This window comes from Colossoma macropomum, unplaced genomic scaffold, assembly GCF_904425465.1.
Source record: "Colossoma macropomum unplaced genomic scaffold, Colossoma_macropomum, whole genome shotgun sequence".
NCBI classification, from domain to species: domain Eukaryota; kingdom Metazoa; phylum Chordata; class Actinopteri; order Characiformes; family Serrasalmidae; genus Colossoma; species Colossoma macropomum.
In genome coordinates this window covers 31,857,753-31,878,612 of record NW_023494784.1, presented here as the reverse complement: position 1 = coordinate 31,878,612, position 20,860 = coordinate 31,857,753, and the positions used below count along the sequence as shown (strand labels likewise).

The following is a 20,860-nucleotide window of genomic DNA, read 5'->3' as shown; positions in this document are numbered from 1 at the left end:
AGCCTTACTCCTCTGTAAGGAAAAGGTTATTTTCTGGGTGTTGATACCTCTGCTCTAATTGGTCATATCAGTGGAAGGGGAATGTGGACATTCCGCAATGGTGAAGAGCTCAACAATGGCCGCAGCTAAGCACACTGTAGAAGAACAAATCTACTCTACTTTTTAACTCTGCTTTAACTATGCTGAGGAACCAGATGCAGATCATTTAATCATGTACCAGCCAAACATCTGATTACACACACAGCCATGCATAAGGCACAAACCCTGAAATTCATGTTAAGAGTAGTTTTTGTTTACCTGATCACCACTATCAGGATAATGCCAATTACTGTCAGTGCTCTAATTGTCTAGATTATGTAGCACCAAGCTAACAGTGATGTTCATTTTATAGCGGTTGTCTTGTTTAAACATAGATAATTGCATTCGCAAAGTCTCTACTTTGCATGTTGCAGTTTGGATATTGACTCTTTCAGTAAAGGTTTACACTTAAAAAAGGTCTCTAAATATTATTAGCTTGCCAAGCTGGTCTGCTTACTCAAGTGAGGGCAGAATACAGTCCAATTATTTCACTATTTGGATAGAGGATGTTAAAATGAGGTAGGCAGTTGGCTTATTGGTGGTTGTCAAAAAACCCCAGATAAGATACCAATAAGACAATGTCTCTAGGACATAGTGCTTCCTTGTTACGCCACTTGCATAATTTTGGCAATTATATGTAACCTGTAATTTATCATTTAAGTTCCTAAAACAGTGCAGTTTCCTGTTTGCCTTGTTTAAAGACGACTTGTTGAAATTTGTTTTAGATTTCAGATTTATTTAATACAAAATCCAAAAGTAATGAAAAGAAATCAGATCGTTTTACTTTATAGTAAGTAATAAGTAATTATTTGGAATAGTTTACATAGTGCATTCTTTGACATGTAATCAGTAATCTGTACATTTATAAAAATTTTAAAGTAACCCTCCCAACCCTGCTGATATGTACATTGCTGTCAGAGACATCATATAGTGCATATATGAAGGCTAGGGGAGTGTAAATTAGAGTGGGGCAGCATGCTTGGTCAATGTGATGCTATAATATATGGCAATCCTAGTAGATTTTATAATCATGTTTTCCGAAAAGCAAAGTATTCTATACATTTTGCTCATTTTACTCAAGTGAGGGCAAAATAAACTTCAACTAGTCCACTAATTGAATGGTTAACTTCAACAAAAACACATGGGCTGAACACCAGCCACTAAAACACAGAAAGGTAGTGAAACCGATATGCAATGTTGGGCAGTATTAGAGTAATGCAATGGGGTACACTATCTTTTATAATCACGTTTTCCGAAAAGCAAAGAATTCTTTATGTTTCTTTGTGAAGAAGATGGTGTATACAAAGACAAATAACGTACATGTGATCTGGCGATGAAAAGGCAGTTTTGTTTGTTATGTCCGCTTTAACACAGTCGTAAAAGTGGAGAGATTTTGTTATTTGCCTCCTCTAGGAATAGGTTTGGTATTTGTTTTATATGTCTTGGTGTCACGAGTGCCCAAAGGAACGCAAACAATGCCATTTTTAACGCACTGTAAGTTTTCCACAGGTTCACACTGTGTATCTGGGGAGCCGTTAGTGAAGCAGAATGGCAACAGCAGAGTGTACTTTTAGGGCAGGGGAACTCTGTGAAACTTTGACATTTACATTGGCTGCCAGTGGATTGACAGGAGAATTCAGCTTCACTGAAACAACATGAAAGCTTTTGACTGCAGTGTGGTTGCAATAGCACGTAGTAGCACTCTAGAGAGTTTTGGCAGCCCATGTGAGTCAGTAGGACTGAAATAGCTTGATGCAGCAATTTTAGAAAATGGTGTGGTGGGGAAAACACAGGAGTCCCCCAATTGTGAGCCAATGGTAAAAAAAATGACTAGGCTAAAAATGGCTGTGTGGCATAGAAACTTTAGAACATCACCACAGAACTATCAACAATCAAGAAATGTCTTAAAAACACACTTCCTTAAGGTTCCTTTCAGTGGAGTGGTTTGACTTGACTTCTTTAAAGAACCTTCAATTGAAAGGTTTTATAGGAAATCAAAAGTTCTTTTTCTAAGAAAGCTCCAAAGCACCCATTTATTTTTAAGAGTGTGGATAGAAAGAATTTTTGTTACTATTTTTTATAGGAATGGTCAAAAGGGCAGCATTTATGAATACTGCCGTCCACTGGAATGGGCTCTACCCTTTCTGGAGCCATACTGCTATGAGGTAGGAGGCTATAAGTATATTAGAGCTGTGTGCTGGCTTTTGCCTTATTAGATTTGTACCATTGCTTTGTGAAAGGGGTTTAGCTATGACTCTCGCTACCTCCCATGGAGACAGCTGCTCCATAAAATATGAAAGAGGGAGAGAATGTTGCAGCAGGAATGTGTAGAATGTGTGTAGTGACCTGTATATTATCATCTCAGTCTGGGACATGTGGTCTAAAAGTGGACAATCACTGCTCTGACATCAGTTTGTTTTTTTTTTTAATAAAGAGTAAATGATAGACCGTATTATAAGAGATATTGTAAGATTGGTCATTGCGAGTGCTGAGTTACTGGAGGTTCTGTTTGAAGTTTGTGTGAAAGCTGGTACACTGCACTGTATTCAGGTCACCTCCTGGTGAGAGCGTTTACCCAGGCATACTCGCGACACAGAAAACCAGGGCCTGCTGCCAGAGAAATAAGTGAATTGGCTGATGCGCCTTCATGTTTATAGCAACTGTGTCATAGGAAGAGATACGCTTCTCATCAGATGGAAACACCATGTGTAGTTCCTGTTCTAATGTAGTCTATTATGTTCTGTTCTAATACAAACTGTTCTTAACATAGTCTTCTTAAAGAATGTGGACAGACTGAAGTGTTTGACGGTACGGCTGGTGATACATGTTCATTATGACTCTAAGTGGAGTGATTGGAGATGCCGTTATCTTTTGAGATTACTTCAAACAGAAGCACCAAAATAGCTGCCTTACAATGCATTCATCTACACACATATCACTGTCATAGCAAAATCTTCTGGAAATAGAAAAAGCAAAACAAAAAACATATTTTGAATTTTAATATTAATGTAAAAATATTGCATTCCAGGTCATTTTGGACCCTTTCTATCCACACAATGTCAAAGCCAGCTGGCGTTTTTAAACAGTGTAAAAAGTAGACGACTGAAAAAGTACTGTGACATGTTTTTGATATGACAGTGACAATATATATTATAATAAAAAAATAAAGAGATAATATCAGATTACGTTTTTGGAAACTCCCTAAGGAAAGTACCGGCTAGTGAAAGGATCATAGGTGACAGGTTAGAAATGATTCATGACAAGGTCAGATCACGCAAGGTCCCCAGTCGCTGGGAAACCGCAAACACAGGCGAGACACTGACCTGTGCTCCGTTTATAGGCCTCTGTGTCCAGGGGTGACTCTCTGAGTTCTCAGTATGTGTCTGAGGAAACCTTAGAGAATCTTCTGTGTCATGAAATCATTACAGTCTTTTTCAGCTGATCTGAAGAACAAAAAAACAGTCTGGTATCAAAACATTCAAGGATTCACCAATGAATTCAACTGAATATGCTATTGAAAAGAGAATTTCTGCTCCTGTCTTCCCCAGAAACGTGTAATCCCTGGGGGTGAAGGGCCCAGCTGCTGCTGATGGCAGCATGGCTGTGTGGAGCCATGGGGAGCAGGTGGGAGGCAGAGGGAGCGCGACCAATCCCTAGTAAACGACTCTCCAAGGAAATAGACCTAGCAGTAACCTACTGACCATTCTAGATGGTTTTAACATTACACCACAACTTACTTAATTACTATTATTACTATTATGATGAGCAGCTTACTACTATTAGACAATGGAACTGAACAAACTGTGCATCAGATATTTCTCAGTGGATGTCGCAAAATCACATAAAAATGAAAACACTGATCGATGGTACAAAAATCTCAAAGAAAGCTGCTTTATGAGAAACTTTGTTCTTTAGCTTTGTATACCAAACCTGAAATACGAAACCTGGGTGTGATCTTAGACTCTGAGCTCTGTTTTATCCCACATGTAAACACAGTCACTAAAGTAGGTTTTTATCATTTGAGAAATATCACTAAAGTTCAGCCTTTTCTGTCTCAGAGAGACGCAGAGAAACTTGTTCATGCATGTGTTACAAGCAGAGTTGATGACTGTAATGATCTTCTTACTGGACTTCCTAAGAAAGAAATACATCCTTTACAACACATACAAAATGCAGCAGTGCACATCCTAACAAAAATAAAAAAGAGAGATCATATCACTCCCATTTTAAAAGAACTGCAGTGGCTGCCTGTATCTGTCAGGATAGATTTTAAATGACCTAGCACCCACTTACATCACAGAGTGTCTGTCGTTTATGTTCCAGCACATCTTAGATCTGCAGATGCTGGCCTTCTGCAAATACGTTCAGTAAAATCCAGATAACACAGAGGGACCTTGTTCAGTTGTTATGCTTCTAAACTGTGGAACTCAATTCCACCTTTTATTAGACAGTCAAGCTCAGTGCCCACTTTTAAGAAACATCTAACAATGTATCTCTTTTACTTAGCATTAAATTAAAACTCATGGTATATATCTTTTCTATCTGTGTGGTTTTCTTATATGATTCTAAGTTAATAATTATAATTTCTTGTTTTACTGTTTAACTTTATCACCTGTCTGTAAAACACTATGAGCTGTCACTAGCATAACGTGCTATATAAATAAAATATGTTATTATTAAATTATTATTATATCATTTATGAATCATTATTACGATATTGGCCTTGTATCACAGAAGGCTGCATAAATACACAAATGAGTGCTCTAATCTTGTGTGTTATCTTGTGTTGTTTTTTTTACTGCATGCATGCTGTGAGAATCTTGTTCAGTCACAGTTCCAGTGTTTCTTTGGGATCTGTGGGTGTTCTGCTTCACATATTCACACAAACAACAAAAGTTAATTATTTTTGTAAAATAATACAGCTCAGTCTTCAACTATGTTATTGATTCCCCAAGAGAGTTTTATTGAAAAATAATGTCACAACTGTAACGCGCTACCATGTTTTTCTTTATGACATGTTCCTCCTGTCCTAATCTGTCGTCAGTGCATGGTTTGCCCATCAGAATACGTGCCAGTATGGGGGAGGTGAGACTGCTGCTGCTGGAAGGTGCTGGGGGTCTAAATGCCATAGCATGTGACTCTGACCGTAGGCGGAGGTTATGGGAAGGCGGGGGTGGCAGCACCACAGCAGGTTGACTTTCAAAAAACAAGCAACGGCTGCCCCGGCGACCCACCAAACACATGTACACAGATTCCAGACAGGAGAGAAGCCATACAGAAGAGAGAGAGAGAGAGAGAGAGAGAGAGAGAGAGAGAGAGGGAGAGAGAGAGAGAGAGAGAGAGAGAGAGAGGTTCATCAGTTTACCAATGTGAATTCCTGTAATTTGTCAGCATCAGAAGCCTGATTTGGAAGGACTTATCAGTTAAACAGTCATATTGTGGGAAAAAAAATCACTAATATTAAAAATAATTCCAAGGATCATTTTTGTGTGGATCTTTCTACACTAACAGCATGTGGACAGTGGGTGGCACTGCAACTTTGGTTATTGGTGCAGACTTTATTCAAAACAAAAACACCTCACAAGTCATCCATTTTATTTCTGAATTCTGAAATACAGCGAGCGATATCTGAAATATTTAAGATAGAAATAATACAACTTTTTCACAGTTCACATCATAAATCTCTTCTGCAGAATACTAATCAATGGTGAATCATTATTGTCATAGTTTCTGGAGAATGATATGTATCTATGAATGACATTGAGATATACATCCCTGAACATGTCATCTGGTTTGTTTCTGGTAAAATCACTTTTTATTTGTGTGACTTGTACATTGATGCAGAGCCAGATGCCAAGAGTTTGTCTACAGAATTTTTAAAAGGGGAAGAGTGACACTGCTGGTGAGAACATTCACTGTCCCATTAGTGATCAGAGGTGAGAGAGGAGAAGAACGAGGGCTGCAGCTTAATAATGCCCTTGTGTAAATGATCTCGTCTACTCTAATATGGATATAAATCAGTCTTTTTGCAGAACATACAATGATTCTGATAAGAATACTAATATTCTAAATGTTTCAAACAATTTGTAGGAAGCTGTTAAAAAAATAGTAAAATTGATGATAAACACAGCTGTAGGTGTAGCTGTATTCCATAATTAAGAAAGCTGCATATCCTCCAAAATGAACTTATAATAAAGTTAATATCGATAATGCATCACATTGGCGTAGGAACAGGAGGGATGTCATATTAGAAAAAGCTGCATTTGTCCTACCCAAACATTATACCGTGTGAGAGGAAAAGCGCGATAGCAGCCAGCATATCAGACACCTTTCCCATTTCATGTCATGTTGTGTGTTGGGTGGCGCTGGGCCTTCTTTTAGCCTTAGTTAAGGCTTGTGTTGAAGTGCCTGTTCAAAAATAAAGATATTTTGCCTTAAAAATCGTGCTGTTTGAAAATTCTCCAATCACCAGCTTCACTGGCCTCAGCTTCCGCATCGTCGGAGCGTCTGTATGGTAGGTTAGTTAGTAGCTTTCACCAGCTTTGGACTCCGGGTCAATAACGACAGCGGTTAACGGTCCTCAAAAAACACCCTGAAATGTCAGGTAACGTTAGTCTCTGGCCGCGTCCCAAACGTATCGCCACAGTTAACTAATAGTGTGTAAAAAGTAGCACACCACCATTAGAAGTGCTCTCAGTAGTGCAGTATGTAAAGTTCCAGAGTGTGTAGTGTAGGACGTTAATGTTAGTCTTAACCTTAATGTAAATTTTTTTGTCATCTCATTTCATCCTAATGCCCAAAAAAGAGTAGCCTTAAGTCCAACTCGTACGGGATTAGTTATTCATGGTTAGGTGGGGTAATGCCAGTTTACATCAGGACATCTGTAGTGCTGAAAACTTTTAATGTAGCCGTTATTTCGTTTACCCTAACCATTTAACTTCCTGTCTTAAGTGAATGTGCCACAGCATCGCATTTCACACCAAACAGTCAGCCTCACCGCATAAAATCAAACTTCTTGTCTGCAATTTTTACATGTTCTGAGTCGGACACGAGAGACAGGACAGTAATGCTACATATCGGCCAGATTTTAGCCACAGAGAACCACGAGGCTGGAGTCAGCTTCCTATGCGCCAGCCTCTTATTCGAATTCCCGTTCCACCTTAAATGGTGTAGTATTTGGCGCTCAAAACTGCGGCACCATTTAAGGTGGAACGGGAAAATTCGAATATCAGAGACATCAGAGAACACAAGTAAGCGCTTCTTCGACTGTCTCCATACTGTTCAATGTCAGTTTTCCAGATCAATAAACAGAACTAATCCAATATGCTCAGTTTCTCATAAGCCTCTTGAGTCCCCTTCAGAATTGTTCACACGCAGCTGTTCAGCTCTGAGACTTCCGGGCAGATTCATAGTAGCAAATGTGCCCGCCCCCCAGTGTCAAACTCCCTCCTACCCCCTTGATGCTAAATTTATATTTAAAAAGCTATGATCAAATCTCACTGATCAAATAGCTATTCAGAGTATTTTCATGTCAAGAAATTATAAGTAGATAACTTCTATAAAGAGATAATAAATAGATAATTACTTAATAACATTTACCTTAAATAATGCTTTGGTTTACGTGATGGTGTCTATTTTCTAACATTTCAAGTCATGTAATTATTATGTGTGTGTGTGTGTGTATATATACACACACACATGCATACATATACGTGTGTATGCTTTTGCATGCATCATTTTTGTATAATTATTTGTATGCATCACTAATCATTTCATGTACATTTTATTTTTTTCCAGATATCTGAATGATTTCTCCTTTTAAATCCACGTGGACTGCTTCCTCTTTCACCTGCCCCATGAATAAAGAAAGAGGTAAGCAGTGGTCCTTCATGAACTTCTTGGTGGACCCTCGGGCTCCCGAAATGACGTCACTGCGTGAGTAACGCTGGCCGTGACCGCAGGGCGGCGCCACACGCGAGCTGCCGTCAACGCCTCCGTGTGTTTTCGTCCTGCCTCGCTCGGTTTCAGCTCCAGCGCCGTGCTCTCTCCATCACCTGTGCTGCTACGGGGGAGGAGGGAAGGGGCCAGAAATGTGGATTTAGATTTTAGATCGCCGCCGTGGTGGGACGGGGACCGTCCGCTTCAGCCTCGCGACTCTTCGGTATGATGCATCCTCGACTATGGAGAGTCGTGCTGGGCATGACCGTGCTCTACCAGCTCGGGATGGCGGGCAAATACGGTGAGTAGATAGATGCGCAGGGACAGGCGAGGAGGGAGTGGGCAGGAGGGAAAGAAAGTCACCCAGAAAGAACCTACGAGAAGCTAACGTGAACTTGCAGGACGTGGATTCATGAGCCTTCGATCGACAGGGCTCTAAAGACACGTAGACATTAGTTTTGCTTGCAGGCGTGATTGGGTTATCAGCTCTTGGCTCAGGTAACGCCTGTCTGTGACATACTGACAATCTCTCGCGGCTGCTGGAGGAAAAGACAGAAGGCTGTTAGGCGCCATCCATTTCGCATGTTGAGAGATCTGCATGTGTGAGTTGATTATTGAGGTCTGAAAAGCAAGAAATCATTAATCATGGAAAGAGAATACGAGGGCACGAACAGTTCTGATTGGCCCACATTGCACCAAATGGTCAGGTCGGTTCCCTGTTGAGCTGAACGTGGTCACCAAAACAAACAAAACACCGAGACTACGGTGGAGGTGACCATAATGAGCAACTGGTGGAAATGGGTGACCGCCTGAAGGTGGGAGCTTTCAGCACCACGGACAGCGACCACATTCAAGTGTGTTTATTCTGTCCCCTTCACTCGAGTTAATTATTAAAACCAGGCTGCTTCCTGTCACTGCTCTGGCCACAGTCACACAGGACACCTCAAAACTGGCGCTTTGAGGGATGCCTTTAGATATATATTAGATATTTTTATGTTTTTAAATTTCTCAGATGTTATCATGTGCTAAATCAGGATTTCATTGTTCACTGATGTCAGTTTGGTGTTTTTTTAACCAACTCTAAAGACAGACAGTCGATGAATTGTGTATGTGGCACTGCAGTCTATTTTCCTTTGATCTGGTGTGACATGTTAATGCTTCTACAGCTAATCTTCAGCTTTCGTACGTAGCTGTAGTCTTTGACAGCTTCACTTTTCTCAACACAGAAGTATGTTCACATATTGTGAGCTGCCAGCCACCCACTCTCTCCATGCTAGATACCTCTCTCTCTTTCTCTGTCTCTCTTTCTTCTGTTGTGTTAGCCCCTGCTCTCAGGGGCAGCGGTGACTCACTGTATGTATGCAGGCCCACGTCACACCCTCTCTCCATCCGTCATATATATATATATATATATATATATATATATATATATATATATATATATATATATATATATATCCACACCACCACAGGTCCCTCAAGATTCATACTTCCGACAGGCACCTTGCTCTGCTTTTGGTGAATAGTGTGCAGTGAGTGTGTGTGTTTGTGTGTGTGTGTCTGCATTTGAATTAATTAATTTCAGTCTGCAAGTTTTCAGTTTATGTTTTCGTTAACACCTTAAAGTATAAGAAACAGTTCTGCGGTTCTGTTGTTCACCTTTAAAACTACATAACTCACATATTATTTTCATAGTCTTTACTGAATGATTTGTAGTAGTATCTCAATGATCAGCCTTCGGTTTAAAAGGTTGCCTGCTTAGTTGTTATTCAAAATATTGATTTCCTTTTTTCTTCTCTTTTTTCTTTATTGGGTCATGTAAGCTTGTGACTGAGGAGCACTATCAGCATGCAGAGTGCGTCCAGTGTGAGCAGGAAGCTGTCAGATCAGAGGCTGTCTCTGCCACATTCTGTGATATGATAACATCCTCTCTCTCTCGCACCCTCTCTCCCACTCTCCCTCTCTCCATTTCCTCCTGAATCACTCATTTTGTCACACAGCTCCGATCACCACCTGTTAGCGAGTGGGGACGCAAGATTGACAAGCCTCGTCTCATCCTATTTATATTTGCCATGAATAATGAAAGTAGGATATGCTCACTGGGGCTGGCAGAAATCACCAGCACATCTGTCCATTCCCTCTGCTGGTAAATAGCTAATGTATGAATTCTCTCTCATAGAGAGCAAGAGAAAAACAGAGGGTTTTGCAAGCTTGATGACGTATATAATCAGTATAATATTTGTTTGTGATTCCTGTGATGGACTGGTGACCCATCCAGGGTGTTTTCTGCCTTCCGCCCCAGTAACCGCTGGGATAGACTCCAGCATCCCCTGCGACCTAGGAGGATAAGCGGCTTGGATAGTGTGTGTGTGCGTGTGTGTGTGTGTGTGTGTGTGTGTGTGTGTGTGATTCCAAAATCATGTTATTGTAACTGTGAATGATCCATCACCTCTGAGCAAGTAATGTTTTGAAGACTGGCATTGCATACAGGGCTGGTTTATACTGTTATATACAGTAATATTGATTCAGTTGTACTGGTGTTTGTACAGTTGTATAAAAGTTTGAACGCCCCCAGTAAAATGACTGTTCATGTTTTCCTGTTTTATGTACTTTAATATTTAATACTGTGAAAAAGTAAGTGAAAATAAGTCAACACATCCTCTGCAGAGAACACACTTAAATACAGCATTTTTCTGCCAATTTTAGTGCACAACTTTTTATTTATTTGGCGGGAGAACAGAAACTTAGCAAAATGTAGGCTGTTTGCAGTTCGCTTCAGACTGTTTTGAAGGAACAGTTCAAAATCTATAAAATAACTAAATAACCACTACATTTCCTGCAAGCCACATTATATGTCCAAAAGTATCATGACACCTTTTCTAATTTGTGAATTCATCTGCTTTCAGGTGCACCCATTGTGCTCACACAGCTAGTCTAATCTTCATAGAAAAGCATTGCCAATAGAATGAGGTGCTCTGGAGCAGCCACACCTTAAGTTAAGGTCACCATACCCAATGACAAGCGTCACCTACAGGGGTATAAATTCTCCCAACATTTGTCAGTGGAGCAGTGGAACTGAGTTCTCTGGAGTGATAGAGCTCCATCCAATATCGTTGGATGAGCTGGAGTGGCATTTGTGATCCAGAACCAATCGTCCAAAATCAGTGCCTGACCTCGTTAATGCTCTTGTGGCTAAATTCAATCAAATCCTCACAGCACTGTTCCAACATGTAGTGCAGGGGTTCTTAACCCCTTAAAATCCAAGGCATATTACATACTAAGGTTTATTATTCAGTAACTACAGGGACTTCAATGCAAACTGGTTCAGCTGTTCTTAGGTTGCAGAAGTGTGGAATAAAACTTTGGGCCCGTTGGGACTGGCCATTTCAGGACATAACCTGGGAGCCCAGGGTGCAATAAATATATATACCTTATAAACAAAAAACAAAAGAAAATAACTGTGATGTGTGACTGGCAAAAAAGCCATGTGAGCGGGAAAGAATGCAAGAATGCGGAAAATGAATTAGTTTCCAGTGAACTTCAACTTCTTGAATACGCAAACCTTGGAAGAATCAGTCAATATCATGAACAATTCTTAACCTTAAAAAAGGGGGGCACTGTGAAAAACGTTAAAAACCTCCAATCTACCATAAAGCCTTCCTGGTAGAGTGGAGGCTGAACTGCAGCAAGGTGGGAACCCTTTATTTTGAGAAGAAATGTCATCTACAAACATTTCGGCATATAGCGTACATCAGATTTGTAAGACAATAAGTGCATTTACAAGCACTTAATAATCGGATAACTGCAGAAAATCAGATTTTGTCAGTAATCTGATCAACACATTTACATGCACTTGAGTAATCAGATAATGGGAAACTCCAGGTCTACATGAGTCAGGCAGTAAGCGGATTTCTGCTTTGCAACCAGCCAATAAACTCACAGAATAAGACGTGAATGTAAAACTCGAACTTCATGGCGCGGCTTTTTTAAACATCATGCGAATTTACTTAAAAATATGATCAAACATCGTCCAGAAGATGAAGGACATTTAAATCCTTTATTTTGTTTTTGGTTTCAGTGCCGCTCCCTCTCGCGGCAATGCTGCTGGTACCACCATCTGTTCTTGCGCATACACAGACTGAGAAATCCAAAAGAAATCGGAGTATGAGTGTACATGCACTGAGAAATCAGATTACTGAGCTAAAATCCAGCTCTCTTTATTGGATCTCTTAATTGGATTTCTAGATCGGAGTATATTGTTTACATGACCACTGGAATAATAGGATAACTGCAGAAGTCCGATTATGATCGGATTATTGAGTGCATGTATACACACTTATTGTTTTAACACAGAGGACCAGCGCTCAGAGCTTGGTTCAGTAACTGTAAACATGCAAACAAATACAACAACAAATATCATCAAATACTGTGATGTTGTGATATCTTTGGAAAATACCATGATGCTAAATTTCACTAAGACTGCTCAAGTCTCCTTTCGGGCCACTCCAGGCTTTTCTGTTAACCAGTGCTGTCAGTGCAGCTTTTTTTATCTCTGTTTGTCCTGCTCCAGTCAATTGGCAGGAGTACTGCCGGCCAGCCCAGGTGATTCCCACACACACACACACATACACACACACACACACATGTTCAGACGTTGGAAGTTGGTCTGGAGCCGGCTGACCACAGTGTTTGATCAGCTGTGTCCAGCATGGCCACCAAGGCTGCTCAAACCCCTCCACTGTCCACACATCTCTGCACCTGGGAGCAAACAGGCCATCAGCTGCTGTTCCAGGGCACCATGCAGTTAAATGCTGCTCATTATTTGAGTTTAATGTGCTTTTGTTGTTGCTAGCTGGCTGCAGCTCTAACTTTGCTGCATGTGAGGCAGACGAAGAAAAACAGGTGGAAACAGATTTGAGCGGAGGGGCTGTTTACAGGCTGCCCACTGATGCAGAGCCGAATGTGTGTGTAGGGGAGAGGTCACTCACCCAGACGTCCAAAATCCCAGCTCAAATAAGAGCTGCTGTCAACTACTCACATCTGTTTACCTCTTTATAAACAGCAATGTTGGATTACATTTAACTGAGCTGGTGATTTTACTGTGTGTTTGCTGCTGTGGACTAAAAAATGAACCAAGGAGGTTGTTTAACTTACAAGGAAAAAAAATATTATTAACATTAATTGCAATTGACCTGTCCATGCTCTGTCTGTAAAGACATTGTTTGATAGCAACTGTTGCCAGGTTTGTCAAGCTTTACAGAGTATTGACAAAAAATGTGGTACAGTTAAACCTATTTGAACACTTACATTGTTATGACAGATCAAATGTCATTTATTATTGTGTAATTAATCTATCATTGGCATAGTGGCAAAGCCATTGTTTTGTTTCCATTCTGCCTAATGCCGACTAGTTTCATCAATGCAGTCAAGCTCAATAGTGTAGCATTTTAGAGAAACCCAACACAATGTAATGAGAAACCCAAACACAAAGTACACTGAAGTATTTTACTTAAGTTGAATGGGAATTTGACAGCATCTTCAATTAATGTAGTCAAATTAAATATTTCCTCCATGCCTCTGTTATCACATTAACTATTGGCTCTCTGTGCATGAAATGTAGAGACTTTGTGTTGAGCTGCTAGTAAGCAATGAGGAGTAAAAGGGGAGAGGTGAGAACTGCCATGCTGTGAAAAATGTTCACACCTCTCCACAAAGATGGTCGTGCTGAGAGAAAACAGACAGCACAGCTGCAGCTTTCTTGATATCAAAAAATTTTGCATAACATCCACAATGAAAAAGTAGCATTAAAACACAATGAAATTATAAATATTGACTTGCTTAACCCCTCTTCAAAGACAGAAATACAGTTCTTCTGTTTTTATAAATCAACCACATTTCCATTTAAATAAATTCCATCAACATTGCTGAAGAAAAAATGCATAGGTTAACTGAGGGGCCTCCAAGACAAGAGCTGGAATCCTCATTTTATAGCTACTGTGAAAATGGTTTATGTGTTTTTAGTGAAGGGCTTTGCTAATTTCTTTCCCACTTTTCTCTCTCTCTCTCCCTAGGCTGTCTGTTTGACAAGAGGCTGTGCGCAAAAGAGCAGGTCTGCTCTGATGGTGAGTGTATCAGGAATAACTCTGTGTTGGTGGAGGTTAGTGTAGCGCTCCATGCTAACCTCTGTGTCCTGCCGCTGCACTTCCTGGTCATGATGATTTAATCAGAAGCTCGGCGCTTCCTGCCTCAGGTCTGCAATATCCAGCCAGGACACAACAGGAGACTCTCTCTCTCTCTCTCTCTCTCTCTCTCTCTCTCTCTTTCTCTCTCTCTCTCTCTCTGTCTCACACACACACACACACACACACACACACACACATACACACGTATAGTCACATTGTCACACAACACACTGTTGAATAATTTACACTGTCATCCCCATCACAGGAACTTTCACTTTGCTTATTCCTTATCTGTCTGCAGACCGTGGGTGTGTGTTTGTGTATGTATTCTGTGTGCTTGAGCTGTGAACATTTTAAGTGAATGGTTCTAATATATTCAGTGGCGATCTGTGACTGTTAGAGCTAGGCCTTCAGTTTTGGCCATAAATGACAGAAACGAGGAAAAATTTCTGTGATCATGTCAGTTTCTGCTAGCACTCCTATGGGATTCTAGTGGCGTATTAGTTCTAAGCTAATGGCAATTCACATGAACATTTTTTGGCCGTTCTAGATCAAACATGTTTGAAGCTTGTAAAAGACATTCCATGTTTTATTTGAAGCTTGTAACAGACATATTACCATATATTTTATCTTGAAGCAGATTCACAGCAACTCATTCAGTAAAGAGCACTGACATAGAGCTTTCCATTTCTAACATCTGACTGAAACACATTGGGCTACCACTCATATTCACAGTCAGTGACGTATCAAGGACTTCCAGAAGGCCTAGTATGGTGTTTTCACAAAATTGATCCCACCCACTGGAAATCAAAATATGATTGGATGATTCTACTGTCAGTTTCTTGTTATGTTGGTGGTTAATCTGATGTGTTATGCATTCAGTTCAGTTTATGAAATTCTAACCAATGGGAGAGCTGACTTGGCTGTATCTACCTAGATACCACAGAGAAAAAAACATTCTAATTGGACCAGTTTCCCTTGGGCACTTCAAGAATTTAACCCTTTTGTTTCCAACAGCTCTATAGTGAAATAAGAAAATGTCTACAATACATGCACAGTTTAAGTACATCAAGCATAATTATTCTATTAAATAAAAATGACCTAAAAATTACAGAAATTTATTTTTTATAAATCACAGAAATTTTAAGTTCATCCCTGATTGTGTAGACGGCTCTGAGCATTACCCACTGAATATGTGAATATATGTGGATATCTACAAGGGTAGAGCATTTTGTAATGTAAGAACAGCAACATTTTAAAAACATCTTTAGGACAGGAGCATCAACACTTTCTCTTTCTGTACTGTGGTTTGGTCGTTATTTATTTGAGATGTAACACTGCGAGTTTATTAAACTGCTGTGAGTGTCACAGGCCATTTGCTGTCTGTCACCTGCTCCTCTCTCTATCTCTCTCTCTCTTTCTTTTTTCCTCTAACCCTCACCAAGCCCCTCCCCCGACTGCCCTCTATCTCCATGGTAACCCTGACATCATCAAGCCCATTGCCTCTTGGTGCACGCCTCCACAATCACTGATGAGTCACTACCCTACGCTTACGCACAGGCGCTGTGTTTCTGCTGCACATAGAGACGCACACCCACACATACACACGCACACAGACACATACACTTTAACAAACACACGTGTGTACCCATGAAACCAGTTTAATCACTGCTCTTGTGCAAATGTTTTTAGAGAATGATCCTGAAAATACATTGGCTATTCTGTGAGTGTAGCAGGTCACAAATGGCCAAGGCTTTCTTCTCTCAGTCTGATGAAACAGGGTGACAGATGTATAGCTACACTTTGTGCTGTATGTGTGTACATTATATTCTCTTAGAGGGATGCACTGATGTGAATTATGGGCTGATGCTGATATTGGATATTTTCTATGTACCTACAGTTCTGTGCAAAAATTAGAGACCAGTTTTCATTTATTTAATTTCCGGTGAAAAGTACAAGTGCAGGTTATTAATTTTAGGAGAAGTTTAAACATAAGATTATTTATGTGAGGAAGGGGGAGGAAAATAAGTGAAAAACAGGAGCTTCAAAAACTCAAGTCCAAAATATTATTAAACGATATGGAGAAAATGGGACTCCTGAATACTATGCAAGACCTTGTAGTGCACCAAAACTCTCCCCATCCAATAAACAGCACTTAAAGCTTTCATCTTTGAGAGAGAGGGGAAAATCGAGCTCCACTCTGGCTTCAGATCTGGAAAAAACCCACAGGTGTTTCTGTCCATTAAATAAATAAAGGATGGTCTCTTACTTTTGCCCAATACTGTTTCAGCCCAAACCGATACATAAATATTCATAAAACGTATAAAGTTGGCACTACATCTCCCTGGTTTAATATTACTGAGAAATATAGAATTATTCATTTGGGTTATAAATGCAAGAAAATGAATGAAATGCCGATATTTTACCACAGTACCTCAGTGTCATCTAAATTTTGTGCTCATCTGGAGTACAATAAGTACATCATTAAATATTGGTGTGAAATATCTGTCAAATCTAAACATCTGATGCTGATTTTTTTTCAGCAAAAATCTGTCGATACTGATATGATTCCGATATTGTTGTGCATCCGTGTTCTCTTATGTTATGTTCTCTGCAGCAGCCTCTCTGACAGCTACACACACTCACATATGCATGCACACAGAAGCAGGTGCTCCAGACGTGCCCTCTTAACATATGCACAGAGCTGCGCTCACACCCATAAACACACATGCATACGCATGAAAGAGTCCAAACATAGCAGATGCCCTGTTTTAATGGTGCTCTTCTCATCCTTCTGAACTTTTCTAACTCCTAACTCTTCTAACAAATCTAACATAAATCCTCAGAATCCTATTTTCTAGTTGTAATCCGTATTTTTGTCAGTTGTAAAGCTCACTCTCTCCATTATGCCCTCCATTAGGCATTTAATAGCTCTGGGAGCTGAAACCTCTCCTCTGAACACCTTTTCAGATAATTAAGAGAAAAAAAAATGAAACAGTGGTTTCCCTTGTTGCCTTCATGACGGCTTTGTCGCAGCAGATAATACTTTACTTATAAATTTTAAAAAAGTTATGTTCTCTGACTTTTCTGATAACATAGAAAATGTTTTTAAGAGCCCTTTCTTTGACCTGATCACTCAGAATCACAAGAAGTTCATTTTGTAAAGGAAATGTGCATACCTTAAAAACATATCAGTAAATCAGAAACTGAAGGATGATGCAGAGACTCAGTTGTCAGTCTGTAAGCAATTTTATTCCTATTTTAACAAATTCCAAGAAAAAACTGTTTTATACTATTATGAATAAAAAAGGCACACAGTGTCACTAAATCTTCAATTTAGCCAAGTCCACGCGGTGCTTCACCTCTATAAATGATCTAAAAAGCCTTATTCAAAGGCAGAAATTAGTAAACAAATATGAGTGTGCTATGATGAGTTTGGATATCCCTACATCAAAAGAATCTTCCATATTCCCTCAGGTTTTTTAAGACCTGTGCAACACGCTAATGTATGTAATATTTTAGTAACTAGTGAAAAGTTAATTGTCTAAAATGTCCATTCTAAAGTTCATGATCACATTTAATTTTGTCATCACAATTTTTCAGCTTGTGTGTCATCACTTAAACACTTGGCCGGGGTCTTCTTATGCCAGATTATGTCTCATATTTCCATATCCGTGTGTAACTGATCCATCTCCCCCCATATAGTGCCATTCTCCTGTTTCCCTCCATCTATAAATAGCTGTGAGTCATATCAGCTCTGGATGGAGAAATGGGGTTGAGTTCAGACTGAGAGCTCGACCGCTTTCAGGGATCAATTCCAACGGGATCTTTTTTTAAATGCTACGTTTTAGTCAGGGATGACTCAGTGGTTTGCATGTGGGCAGTGAATTTGGGTATGCAAGAGTATGGGAAAACTCTGTTGAGAAAGTCTCATGTTGTTTTCTTTTACATCATGTGTCTTTTACTTTACGTTTTTATTTGTGCGTTTATAAAGAAGAGTTACTTTCTGGTAAGCGTTGAACTACATAAATTAGCTGCACTACTGTTTACTAGATTACTCGAGTGACTGTGAAGCTACAGAAATATTGATAATTGAATTAAATCTCATATAAAGCTCCTCGTCTGATACTGTGCAGGGAGGACACACATGAAAGAAAGCCTGCCCTATGAGCTGCAATAGATTAATAATATTAGTAATAGAAAAAGTAAGAAAAACCAAAATAAACTTGTAAAATACAGAATAAAACAAGTATATATGCTCACAATGACAAGTCTCACTCTCTCTGTCTCTGTCTCTCTCTCTCTCTCAGTATGTGTATATGTGATGTGCTAATGCTTCTGCGTATTATGTGTTACAGACAGGCTATTTGGTCAGTGTCGGAGCTCCAGGCTGGATCAGGTTCAGTACCAAGTGTCTGTGCCTGTTCTCCAGAGACTGCAGGAAGTACTTAAACAGCTGATGATGCAAGGTGCACGCAAGCACAGCCCATTCAACTGTTATTACTCATCACTCATTTAGAGAGTTCTCTGAGAGTTAAATATACCTGACAGCCATCAAGTAGTTAAAACATGTCTATGCACACCTACTCAAAATGACTCATGATTTTATTTTAAATTTTGTTTTTGAGATCCTGCTACATGAATCCTGTAACCAAAAACAACCACATGAATAAGAAAGTCAAGGCATTTGCTACCACACTTCTACCAGCTGGAGCTGTTTAATTTTCATAATATATCAAAATTCACCACAGACATGTTTTACTGTTTTTAGTTGTACAAATTTTAACCACATTAAGCATCTGTAAACCTCACATGAGTTCCTTCACTACATAACACATTAGTCTCATATATAGTAATTGCTGAATGATAATAATAAAAATACTTTTTAGGATTAATAACTGCATAATAGGCCTACAGTTGCAGGGTAACCCACATTTCTGACACATTCTCTGTCTGTTCTGTTGTGTGTGTGTGTGTGTGTGTGTGTGTGTGTGTGTGTGTGTGTGTGTCTGTGTGTGGGCAGGATTTTCCTGGCAGGATGACATCACCCAGCACATTATAGCAAAGGAGCTGAGCCGTGTTCCTCACTCTCGGGCTCAAACCCCTCAGCCAGCACAGTGAGTGGCAGCAGCTGCAGCAGCAACAATCATAAGCATTAGAATCTCTGTGCTATATTCTGGCTATTATAATACAGATCGATGCATCAATGGCAGTGCCAACAATGACCTTTTCTATGTTTGTGGCTGAAACTGTTAGCTTGACATCCAGGATTTACATCCTCTATACGTAACAATGGTTTGTCAGTTCAGCCTAAAAACATTACTTTGTGTAGTAACAAGAAATTTAAATGGTTTTATTCAACTCAGATAAATACTGTGAATGAAACCATGCAAAGCAAAATAAGGTTAGACTATAAGAAAAGGTAGAATGATTTAAGATATAACTGTGTACCTTACATTCGCTTTTCCTGGGGGGAAAGTGCATATTTGTACTTTCTTCATATCCTTTCATTTTAAAACAGAAAAATACTGTAAATAAACCCTGTAAATACAAGGTGTCCTGCAGGGGTGTTCAGTTTTGGTCTTGGAGGGCTGGTATCCAGTACAGTTTGGTGATTCTCCGATTCAAAGCTCTGAATGACTGGAATTGAACACCTTTCATGTATGGAGTGTGCAATGCAAGTTAAAATATAATTGCAATAGAATATAGTTGCTATGTTTCCTGACTAAAGGTACTGACGATGTACTCTTGAGGTTTATATCCCCAGTGACAATTTGATACCTTCTGGGAGTGTAGTGCAATATTTTACATTAATAAAAGCCCCAAAACCAATCTTGCCCTGGTCCACTTTTTACAATGTGCTAAAATTAAAGGGTCACAAATCTTTCTTGGCTTGGACATACATTTCCAGGAAAAAATCTTTAATTGGTGCTTAACCCCTTACATGGTCAGGGCCCATCAATGGGCCCAAAGTTTTATTGCACAGTTCTATTACATAAAAATAGCTCAACCAGTTTGCACTGATGTCTCTGTAATAAGCCTGGGATTTGAAGGTGTTAAACCTCTAGAAGTTTTTCACACTTCACACATCTCACATTTACAAAATTGTTTCTTCAAGGGCTACCCATTGAAAGGTGCTTTAGGGAAACAAAAGTAGTTCTTCTATGACATTGGATCTGTTTGTCTGTTCTATAAGATCCTAATACTGTACCTGTAGTAGAAACTTCACTGTAATTCACAGTGCACATTGCTAGCCAATATTTGAAGTGTTAGTGCAAAAAAATGTTTTTTTTTGCGTTCTGTACAGGTCTACACAACATGCTAATAAGAAGGCCTATGCCAGCTCTAAATCGGAACCCACTGTTGCCCAGAGCTATTTGGATTATATGATTTTAGATCCTCGTCAGTCCTCATCTCTACGCATGCAAGCTTTACCGCTGGAGCCATATGCCTACCTGCAGGTACAACTACAGATGTTGTGTGTGTATGTGCGCATTTGTGTTTTTATGCATGTGTGTGTGTGTGTGTGTGGGTCGGAGAGTGGATCGGAGATGTGTACATGTTCCCCACTTTCTGGTTAGAGCCCCCAAGGATAACAGAAACATGATGTCAGTGCTTTTAATTACAAGAAAGAAGAGACATATAAACTTTCATGCTCTCAT

The 20,860-nt window shown here is 39.7% G+C and overlaps 1 protein-coding gene across 1 annotated transcript in view; it reads left to right on the top strand.

The window, feature by feature from the left end:
- Nucleotides 1-8,069: 8,069 nt before the first annotated feature.
- The window catches only part of ptprna (protein tyrosine phosphatase receptor type Na), a 29,977-nt gene continuing 17,186 nt past the window's right edge, over nucleotides 8,070-20,860 (top strand). The window contains exons 1-5 of the mRNA XM_036568670.1: nucleotides 8,070-8,317; nucleotides 14,088-14,138; nucleotides 18,557-18,667; nucleotides 19,222-19,315; nucleotides 20,506-20,659. Coding sequence (XP_036424563.1) covers nucleotides 8,242-8,317; nucleotides 14,088-14,138; nucleotides 18,557-18,667; nucleotides 19,222-19,315; nucleotides 20,506-20,659 — 486 coding nt within the window. The 5' untranslated portion in view covers nucleotides 8,070-8,241. The remainder of the gene's footprint in view (nucleotides 8,318-14,087; nucleotides 14,139-18,556; nucleotides 18,668-19,221; nucleotides 19,316-20,505; nucleotides 20,660-20,860) is intronic.